This window comes from Populus alba, chromosome 6 (genome assembly GCF_005239225.2).
Source record: "Populus alba chromosome 6, ASM523922v2, whole genome shotgun sequence".
Classification (NCBI taxonomy): domain Eukaryota; kingdom Viridiplantae; phylum Streptophyta; class Magnoliopsida; order Malpighiales; family Salicaceae; genus Populus; species Populus alba.
The window spans coordinates 17017941-17029457 of NC_133289.1; the positions used below are offsets into that span (position 1 = coordinate 17017941).

Consider the following 11517-nt stretch of genomic DNA (forward strand, 5'->3'; position numbering starts at 1 on the left):
GCTCAAGTCCAAAACTATTGCTGTTTTTGTGAATTGCTTGGTCTCAAAACTATATAAAAAAAACCGTTTTACATGAAAAGAATTAATCCAATGATTTTGTAAACTACATACAAAAGGGTAACACTTGACAGTGTGGGTGGTCTTGTCGTGCTCCTAATGATACGACTTCTAGATTATGACACGTATTATATTGGGTAATGTACTAATGATGCGTGGTCGTGTGTGTGTGTGTGTTGTTAAATTAGACAAAAGCAATAGGAAAAATGAAAACTGAAGGTCTTGTACCCATTTCAAGGCAAACACCGAAAACAAGTTTTGGATTAAGATGGTAATTTGGTTGTGATTATTTTTTAAAGTATTTTTTATGTTAAAATATATTAAAATGATATAATTTTTTTATTTTTTAAAAATTATTTTTAAAACCATTATATCAAAACAATTTAAAACATTAAAAAAATTCATAAAAAAAAAAATTAAATTTGTTGGAAAACCCGTGCGTCTTGAAACCAAGCCTAAAAGGTTTTAGTGATGTTGTAGATATATTTTAAAGTGTTTTTTTATTTGAAAATATTTTAAGATAATTTTTTTAAAAAATTTTTGATATTAGAATTTCAAAATGATTTAAAAATATATAAAAATTAATTTTAAATAAAAAATCAAAATTTTAATAAACACCATTCCAAATATGTTCTAAAATAAAGTGTCCAGGCAAATTAGCTTCGGATAACTTTGAGAGCCCTTCTTTCCATGTGGCGCATGCAAGGAAGACCCATAAAATCTCTTGCAGTACATAGAAAACCTGGCTTCTTTAGCCTGACCGACAATCTCAAAAGGGCTGGCCATGATTTGCTTAAGGAAAACTGCCTCCCAAAGTTTGATTTTCTTCCCTTCAAAATTTGCGAGTGTGGTTTTGATAATGACTGTGGGCCAATCCCTGGCATATATAGTCACGGACTATCAGCTCTGTGGTCCAGAAAAAAAAAATTGTATATTTGATGTGGATCTTAAGAGTTTTTTTTTTTTTTCTTTTTTGTTTTAACCGTGGATCTGGGGTTACAATTTTGGGCTTGATGAGTTTGTTAAGTGATCTTAGGGTTTTTAGAATTTTTAATGTTCGTGTTTTTCACCCCTTTCTTCTGTCTTGTTCTTTCTTTTACAGAGGAGAATAAAAACATGGCGAAGAAAAGCGGGGAGAGGGTGAGGATGTTTAAAACCAAATTGACAAATGCAAGGGGCGAAGGAGGCGCAGGGAAGAAGAAAAGGGATCCGCGACGGAGAAGAGAAAACTGAAGAGGAAGGAGAGATGATAGGCACAAGACAGACAGTTAACAAGAGAAGAAAAGATGACTAGATTGTTATCTTCTCCCTTGACAACTCCTAGAATAAGAGGTCACAGAAAAAAAATGTGAGAGATAACAATTCTCTCTATCTCGTTCTCTTTTGTTTTCAAAACCTTAATTTTTAAGATCTCAATTTTGAAAGAAGACGAATTCAAAGGAAGAAAACTGATGATAACAGTTTTGATGATATCTGGATCTTTAAACCCGACCCTTGCAAGTTTCGAGTTCTAAGTCACCAGGGTTTGATGGGTTGATTAGAATTCATTTAACTTATTTTTCAATTGTAAATGGTGCTAAACACAACCAATTTTAACAATAAACAAGTTCTTGCATTGTTAAAGGAGACAAAGAGCTTTAAAATGAATTTAATACATGACTACCAGTTTTAAAAGCTACTTTAAAAATAATAATACACCTCGATATAGCTAACACATATTGTGTTATTTATATTTTATAGTAATTCGTCAATACTATACCTAAAATATCTAATTTATAATTAACAGGATTCTCACACCACCATCATCCAAATACTTCTCAATCTTTTTTTTTTTTCTCTCCACACCATCTCCTTCTCCTAATTGTTTTTCTGAATTAAGATGCCAAGTCATCTTACATACCATTAACATCCTCGAATCAACATTAACATCATGCTTATTTCTACTAGCTACAACATCTTGCATAACCTTAACACCCTTATCAACCATTATATAATAGTCATATAACCTTAATGAAGTATCTCTAACATTCTTTATAAAACTTTTAGCCTTTTCAACATCATATGATCACTAAAAATAAAATCTCACATATTTTAATTTGAAACATAAATCTAACACAACAACCACATACAATAAAAAGTCTTATTTATCTTGATCCCCTAATATGTTTTTATATTTTTTTCATCATGTTCTTTTCCATGTCACCTAAAGAAGCATATCTAATTTTACAAAGTTGAGATATACTTGTATGCATAAAAATCAATTCATGGAAGAAAAAATTAGATGTCACATATAACAAGTTAGAAAATCTCAATGTAACCATGTAAAATAGTTTCAAGAACTTCAAAAAAGATATAGTTTATTTCTAATCTTCTAAAACAGGAGGACTTAAGTGTTTTTTGTTTCCTTTTTAGATCAACCTCAAAGTATCTCAAATATTTAGGATTAATTTTTTCTAACCTCATAAAAATCACCATAAATTTCTTAACAGCTTCTAACATCATATGCGTTTAGTTCCATCTAGTTACAACATCCAAGTAAACTGATTTTTTACTCATAATTTTTGACCTCTCTGCACATTAGTAAATACAAGTTGCCTAGAAGAAGAAAATCTAACAAACCTTACTACATTCCAAATCTTAACCATTGAATTATTAATATTTTTTAATCCTGCACATACAATAAGATTAACAACATGTTCATAACATCTAAAATGCATAAAATCATTTGACAATATATTAGTTGCCCAGTCATTTGTTACTATTTTAAAATATTGTGTATTTATTGGGCATACAATAGTAATGCAATATCTTATCCTAAAAAGGTCAAGATATGATTAGAGACTGTGAATTATGTATTTATCGGATATGCTTACAATAGTAGTGTATATTAATTTCTTGTACACAAGTTAAGTATTGAGGATATTCATCCTAACACTATTATGGAATTAATGAATAATATATTATTTGAGGATGTGTTTCCATGAAAGAAAACATGAAAGAATTATTCACTTAAGAGAACGATTAAAGCTAGCTGAGGTAATCATCATCAATAAGAAGATGATAAAGTTAAGCTTAGAAAGAGTAAAAGGGAAAAAAACAAAAAAAACATTTGGCTATGATTTTTTTAACATATTTGTTAAAAACATGAACTTCGAACCTACTTCGGGGTAATGTCTTGTCAATAGTAAAATTAAGTCCATTATAAATAATCATACATGAGAACTAATAGATTTTTTTGTTGGAAGTTAAACATTAGGCCATAAGTGGATCCTTACAATGATGATGAAAATTGATAGCACTATTGATAAATATAAAGCTAGACTTGTTGTTAAAGGTTTTAGACAACAAAAAGGTATGGACTAATTTGACATATATTCACTTGTGTGGAGAATAAATTTTATACGAATGTTAATAGTCATTGCAACTATTAATAAGCTTGAAACACATCAAATAAATATTAAAAAAGCTTTCCTAAATGATGACTTCAATAAGAATTGAAACACATGGAAGAACCTGAGGGGTTTGTTATCAATGGACAAGAAAAAAAGTTTGTAAGCTTGTCAAATCATTATATGGTTTAAAAAAAACACCTAAACAATTATATGAAAAAATTGACAAGATTATGTTGTCAAATGAGTTCAAAATCAACAAAGTTGATAAATATATTTATATGAAAAACACAAGTAAAGGTTATGTTATTGTATACCTCTATGTGAATGATATGCTAATTTTGGAAAGCAGTGATCATATGTAAAGTTTACTAAGAAAATATTAAATAACAAGTTTGACATGAAAGACTTGGGTTTTGCAATTGTCATACTAGGAATATAAATTTCTAGGACATCTAATGAATTGGTATTTTTCTAATCTTATTATGTTGAGAAAATTCTCCATAAATTTTTTAAAGGTGACAATAGCACTATCAAAACACTAATTGATTATAAGTATATAGTTTTTTTCAAGAATAAAGATAAGAGAATGAACAATTGGAATATTCTCGAATAATTGAAAGCCTAATGTATGTTATAAATTGCACAAAGCTTAATATTGCTTACTCGGTTAATAAATGGAGTAGATTTACAAGTAATTTAAGTATGGATTATTAGAAGGCAATAAGAAGGGTACTCAAGTATTTGAGGTACACCTTAAATTATATGCTACACTATATTGGTTACCCAGTAGTACTAAAAGTATATAATGATGCTGATTGGATGTCTGACACAAAGGATTCAAGATCCACATGTAGATATGTCTTTACATTTGGTAGAGTAGTTGTGTCATGAAAATATTTCAAACAAACATGTATCGTTAGATTCACAATAAAATTAGAGTTTATTGCTTTTGATAAAGCTGGAGATGAAGCCAAATGGATTCAAAATTTCTTAGATGATATTTCATATTGGCCAAAACTAGTGCAGTTATTTATGTTCATTATTATAGCTAGTTAGCATTGGAAATGCATAAAATAACATATATAATTAGAAGTCTAGACATGTACATCATAGACATAATACCGTTAATCACTTGCTCTCGAATGAGATTATTTCAATTGACTATGTAAAGTTAAAAGAAGATATTGCTGATATGTTAACCAAAGGTTTGTCAAAAGAGATTATGTATAATTCATCAAGATGAATGGACTTAAAACCTTTAAAAAAATGAAAGGATGTAATGATGGTAACCATTACCTTTATTGATTGAATATCTTAAGATTTAGGTTCAAATAAAAAACTAAGTTATATAACATCATCGATAGCACAAGGAAATTATTATTTTCTTCTTATTTTTATGATGAAATAAGTGCTAATTACAGCGTGATGAAAGGTGAGCTGAGCTCTTTAATGATTTTTGTATATTGGCATACACCAAGTAGAGTATAACAAAATACTCTTAATAAAATATCACCTATATAAGTGAAAAATATGATTGTTTTTTTTATAATTTTGATAAAGATTGAATTTTTTAAAGTACTCATGAATCCAAGAGTTGTCAAGGCCAAAATTAACACAACAATGAGAACCAAAAGAAATCTCTAGGTAGAAAATTATATGAGTAATTTGTCTTAGTTTACACAAAAGACTGAAAAGTCCGAGACACCACATTCACTATTTAGTCAAGTAAATCTGATAACATTTTTTCTGAGGAAGGTTCAAAGCTAAAACTAGCTATCCTTATGTAGTAATCTACCAAACTAGTATCTTTCAATAAATTTTTTGAGTCATTTTCAAACTGGTAAGACAATTTTTATTCATGTGAGGGGTTGATGGGAATTTGTTTTAATTAACATAATTCAAACAAATTATAGGTGAATGGAAAATTAATCTCAAAGAACCCTTGATTTTTCTAGATTTAATTTTTGATTTATAGTAGCTAATCAAAGATTAATAACGATGGGAATTAATTCTTATTAATTCTTTCAAATTTTTATCTTTTAAAATTCACTATAAAAATGTGGGATGAAGGAAGAGTTTCCAACTTCAATTTTTTTAAAATTTTAAATACTTTTCCTCACCTCATAGTTTAGTGTTTTTCTTCTCATTTTAAGCTTTGATTTTCCTTCCAAATCTAAAGTTTAGGTTCATCTTGTTGAAATATATTTGAGTTTTATATTATTTAGTTCAAATATCAATATGGTATTGTTGAAATCTTGAAATGCATATTACAAACTTACTAGTTGCACAAGTGATGAACAATAAAACTTTAAGGATAAATGATTCATTCTTGAAAACAACAAAAGATTTTAATATTTAAAAATGCTTCAACAAATAAGTATCTTTTTTATTTTGATTTAAGTATAATTAATTTTATTATTAGGACATTTATGACTTTAATTTCGTATATGTATTTTTTATTTTTTTAACTATACATGTGTGATGAAAACTTGTTTTTCATGAGTTATTATTTTGCATGATTATGATTTGAACTTTTCTTCAAAGTATTTTTATTGGGGTGACGGCCATTGTCCCCACAAATTGGTGCACAAAGTATGGGCGAAAAACACATCATCTTCGACGATTTTTTATCATTTTAATATCGTGGACTTCCAATGATGCTGGTGGGGTTCGAAGTTGGGTGTGGAAAGTTTAGCATATGCAAAGCATGGGTCAGCTTTTTCTATAACAACGAAGACGTGCAAGAAAGAAATATTGACTTGCACTTCATAATTAATTCATTTCTGATAGATTGCAAATGAGAGGAGATCAATGTTTTCACATGGCATAAGGGGCATTGACACAACCTTCCCCTTTGGAATTATAGATAATGACAGGATCCTTTGTGGTTCTGGACACCCTTGCTTACATGATGAGAATAGAACAATGCACCTTGTGATTTTTTTTTATTAATATAAATGTTCAGATTTACATATATTTTAATTTATTTAACGGGTCCTGAAATTACTTCCAGAAGGATTTTTTTTTATTACTGTCCTTGATGACAAGGAAAGTGAGTTCTTGAGCCTGTAATTGATTTGGAATAACCCATTATGAAGGACATTATGGAAGATGGTCTTTTTCTTCTTGTGGGTATCATTCTTCACGCAGTCGAGGGTCAAGAGAATCGAGCATGTGACAACCGAACCAGTTATGGCAGTCATGTTCAAAGCGATCAAGAACGTGTCCTTGCACATTATTAGTATATAGCTCCATACCGTATAATGATGAGGTAAAGCATTCTTGTCGCAGGAAAAAATCAGTACCATATATAAAATCAAAATGAACATGCTGCTCGTGCTATTAGTTAAAGCAAAAATGGATTTTGCTCTATGCTACAGAACTTGCCACATGGTTCTCTCTCCCTCTTCCCTTGGTTTTATTAAAGATTAATCTCTCTGATCTGTGTCCCCTGTAAATCTATGGCGCTGGTCTCTACTCTCAAGATGGCCTGTAGCTTAGTCAAGCGTGAGACCAGTTACAGTACTGTACTGTTACTTGCAAAGCACGTCTAACGTTTTCTTTTCCTGTATGCATAACCACGGAGAACCCATTAGCCGTTAAGGTTTCAACAGTGGTCCATGGTTTCATCAATCCATTTTACAGTATGGATCGCTCTTCTTGTGCACCCAGCTACCTGCAGAGGGCCATCAAATCTGCATCAGCAGAAGCCAGAAGGAAGTGCCTCAGGGTGAGGCCTAAAAGGCCAACACAACAAGTACTAACAAAGCTAGTTCAACAGACTTTTGCTTCAATAATGAAAAGGCAGTGATTAATCTCCTTTCTCGACTTGAACTAGAGGATATAAAACTCTCTGTTCCATTATCTCACTGATGTAGCAAGTTAAAAGCCTTTGCATGTGTTCTGCTATTTACTCACCAGAAAAAGAATCAAATAAATGCTAAGGTCGGACATCTGGAAACTTGGAAGAAGAATTAACTTTCAGGGAACAAGCTCTCTTGTATAATTAAATTTTGTGCCATCAACAAAGGGCTTGGTAAAGAGAAAACATCAAAAGCTCTGAACAGATTTTTGAGGACTACTATACAATCCTTCTCATTTCCCATTCCTAAAAAAAAAAAAAAAAAAAAAATACTCCATACAAATAAAAGTAGAAGACAAGTTAAGAAAACACAAGGAACCAACTTCCACTTCTTCATTGATGAGTTGTTGGTTCAATGTCTTTGAGAAGTCCAACTATCTGTTGCATGCTTGGTCGCTTTGAGGGGAGGTCAGCTGTGCACAGATATCCAATCTTGAGGGCCTCCTCCATTTCACGTTCTGGTCCAGTATTGCGAATTTTCGGATCAATTGCTCTGGACCCTTGGCTCTTTCTTACCAATCCTCTAACCCAACTAACTAAAGATGAATTTTTCTCTCCAGGATAGTCATCTCCAATTGGCTTTTTTCTAGTAATTAGCTCAAATAAAACAACCCCAAAGCAATATACATCAGATTTTGGAGTAGGGCTGTCGTTGTCTGGATCAGTAAGCTCTGGGGGAACATAACCAGGTGAGCCACGAGCAATCTCCTCATCTAAACCGTTGCCAAAGACCCTGGCCAGGCCAAAATCAGATAATCTTGGTTCCAGGTTATAATCTAGATAAACACTACTAGCTTTGACATCTCTATGAATAATTGGAGGTGAGCAACCATGATGAAGAAATGACAATGCACGGGCAGTGCCAAGTGCAATTTTGTGTCGGAATCTCCAGGTTGTTAATAACCCTTCAGAACCAACATTTTGAATTCCATTATTGTCATCTTCTTCCCATGTCTCTCTGCCCCAATCTTCGGTTATCTGAATCCCAAGTGGCAAGTCATGGAGCAAATTTTGCAAGTTCCCATTCTCCATGTAATCATATATGGCAATTCTTTGATCCCCAGCTAAGCAGTAGCCAGTCAATGGAACAAGATTGGGGTGCTTAATTCGACCAAGGCACTCAAGTTCTCTGGCAGCTTCTTGGTCTGTCAATGTGGATCCATGGACCAACACTTTCACGGCTACATGAATTCCTCCAGGTAGAAATCCCCTATAAACAGGCCCAAATTTCCCTTCAGCCAAAAGGGTTCCTCTATCAAAATTTGAAGTAGCAGACAAGAGGTCTGCAAATGTGATATTCAACAATGGCTTCTCAAAAATCACCACTGGGACTGAATTTGCCTGCTTAACATCAGCAACCCATGTTGTAGAATCAGTATGGAAGGAAAAGGGGCCTGAAATATTTTGCTCTTCCTTGTACGAGGTTTGCTTCACTTCCCACATTTTGGGTTTCCTTCTACAACCAAAGGTGAGAAAAAGCAGTCCGGCAAGCAAGAAGACCAAGGAAAGGGCTAAACCCAGAGCAAGCTTTAGTCCCTTGTGGTTGGTGACTTTTCTTTTAAAAAGGCCTGGGTTCGCAGCAATTGGGCAGCTGTCTAATGATCCATGGAAGTGTGTTTGGAAGGTTTCACGGGAAAATTCTGTGCTACAAAGGGTTAAATTGTTGTAAGAGAAATTGTAGCTCTCCATCCGTGGGAGTTTCTGCAAGAGGGACACTGGGATCTCTCCACTCAAATTGTTATGTGACACATCAAGAACTTGAAGGTTTTTGATGGTTAACAGAGGAATTTGGCCACTGAGATGATTTTGAGAAAGATCAAGTGTGTGCAGACTACTCAATTGTGCGATTTCACTTGGAATGTGACCTGTGAGACTAGTTTTAGACAAATTGAGATATTCTAATTCCGAAAGCATATCAATTCGCGGGAACTCCTCTTTAGTAAATCTATTGAATGCAAGATTAAGGTATTTGAGATTCGGGGCCTGACTGAAATCTTGAAAAATCTCTCCACTAAGCTGATTCTCTGACAAGTCCAAATAAACCAGACGAGACCAATTGTAGGTAGAATTGAAATGTACCTGAGAAATGTGACCTTGAAACTGGTTTTTGCTCAGGTCCATCACCTCCACCAGCTCCTGAAACACACCCATAACTGAACCCTGAAACGAATTCCCCGAAATGTTAAGGCTAGTGATGGATTTCATTAATGAGAAATCCGAGTCCCGGCCTTGAATCCCATTTCCTGCAAGGTTTAAGGTTTTGAGCTTTGGGAAAGCGGCACCAAAACCATCTGGTAAGGACCCATCCAGCTTATTCATTGAAAGATCAATAAAGTACAGTGACTGGCAACTCAGAATTCCCGATGGAATGCTTCCTTCAAACCCATTTCTGTCAAGTTTAAGAACCCTCAAACCACCAAGGGAGCTTATTGCTGCAGGGATTTCACCAGAAAAATTGTTGCTTGATAGATCAATTGTTTCAAGCGCACCAAAATTGCCAATGTTGTTGGGCAGGGGTCCAGAAATCTGATTTGAAGATAGATTGAGGACCTTGAGAGTGCCTAAACTCCACAAGTCCGAAGGCAAAGATGTGATTTTGTTGTTGCTAAGATCCAAAGTCTGAAGCTTGCTTAGTTTACCAATGGTGGTATCAGGAATAGAGCCAGAAAGGCCTAAACCAGAAGCCAGAAACTCAACAACGTGTTCTTTTTTGGCATCACAGAACACACCTTGCCATGAACAAACGGAGGCAGAAGAGTTGTATGGTGGAGAAGAAGTTAGGCCCGTGTTCTTCAAAAACTCAGAGATAAAGAACCCATCAGTATTGGGTTGTTGACAAGCCAAAGGCTTGAAGAACAGTGAGAGAATCAATATAGAGCGAAGGAAACTAAATCCCATTTGGAATCAAAGGCTAAAACTTCCAAACTTGAACCAGAAACCCGAAAACAACTCAGCCTCTCTAATGCTTCAAAACAAAACCACCACAATAACATTCATGCTTCTGACTCCATCTTAATTCATGCTATCGGGCTCATTCAACTCCACTAAGCACCACTAAACAGAGTGTTATGGGGCGTTCTAAGATAAAAACTAGGGCTAAAAACTCTCCAAAACCACAGAACTAAAAGCTTGTGGTGATTGTGTAATAGTGCACAGAAAGGGCCAAAAAAAGGACTCGGAAAGACCAAAACAATGGAAAGCTACTACAGAGATAACAAAGGGTATCTGAGAGTTATAAAGGTTATGGAGTTTAAAAGGAGAATGTGAGCATACCTTGTCTGGTTTTGCAGGAGAAAGGCAAAGCCAGCAAAACAAACAAAGAACCCAAGTGAAGAAGCACTTTTGTCTCTGCTGTGTGTAGAGGAGCAAGAAAAAGCTCGAGACTTTTTGCTGGATGTTTTTATAATCAGAGGAGTAGTGTTATTTATTTTTATTTCTTATGGTGTAACCTAGAAACACAGTGACAGGAGTAATATTGGGAACAGAAAGGACAGTAAAAGCGGACAGAAGTTGGGGTTCATAAATGTGGAGGAAATCGATAAGAAATAAATAAAAATTATCAACATTGTTTGGTGAATTTATGATCCATGTTGTTGGGTCGGTGTGTATTCAATGATTCTTCTTCGATGTTGGTTCTTTTTTTTTTTCTTTTTCTTTTTTTTATATTAATATAAATATTTAGATAATTTACACGCACTCGACTAATATTACAAATTTTAAAATTAACAATTATATAAATTTTTAATAATTATTATATTAACAATCACAAAACTTAAATCTAAGATTTCAAGAGTGCAAACCTTTTAATTTTAAATTATTATTATTAGGTTACCAACTAAATAGTTAATATTGGTTCTTCTTTGTACTTATTACTGATTATTTAGGGTTTTTTTTTTTTTAATTGTGCTTCAAAGGGGGAAGAAAAAAAAAAACTTTTTCCTCCTCTCTTTTTTAACTCTAATGCAATGTGTCTAGTGAGATGAATATAGAATTTAATAAGATCTTATAAGAATTTAATTAACACGTCCATTTAACAAAAAGTAGAGTTTTTTTTTTTTTTTTTACTTTAAAATAGCAAATTTGAAAAATATAATTTACTATTAGGGAAAAAATTCCAAAAAATATCACGGTTTGATTGTTGGAATCATTTTTAACAGCATAACCTATCGAAACTTCATTGGGTTACACTACTAGGAATAGCATGAT

At 33.1% G+C, this 11517-nt stretch overlaps 1 protein-coding gene across 1 annotated transcript; it reads right to left on the reverse strand.

The window, feature by feature from the left end:
* Positions 1–6728: 6728 nt before the first annotated feature.
* Positions 6729–10777, reverse strand: LOC118043845 (probable LRR receptor-like serine/threonine-protein kinase At2g24230). The gene has a single exon (XM_035051937.2). The coding sequence runs from the start codon at positions 10207–10209 to the stop codon at positions 7645–7647; it is 2565 nt and encodes an 854-aa protein (XP_034907828.1). The 5' UTR covers positions 10210–10777; the 3' UTR covers positions 6729–7644.
* Between the last annotated feature and the right edge of the window lie 740 nt (positions 10778–11517).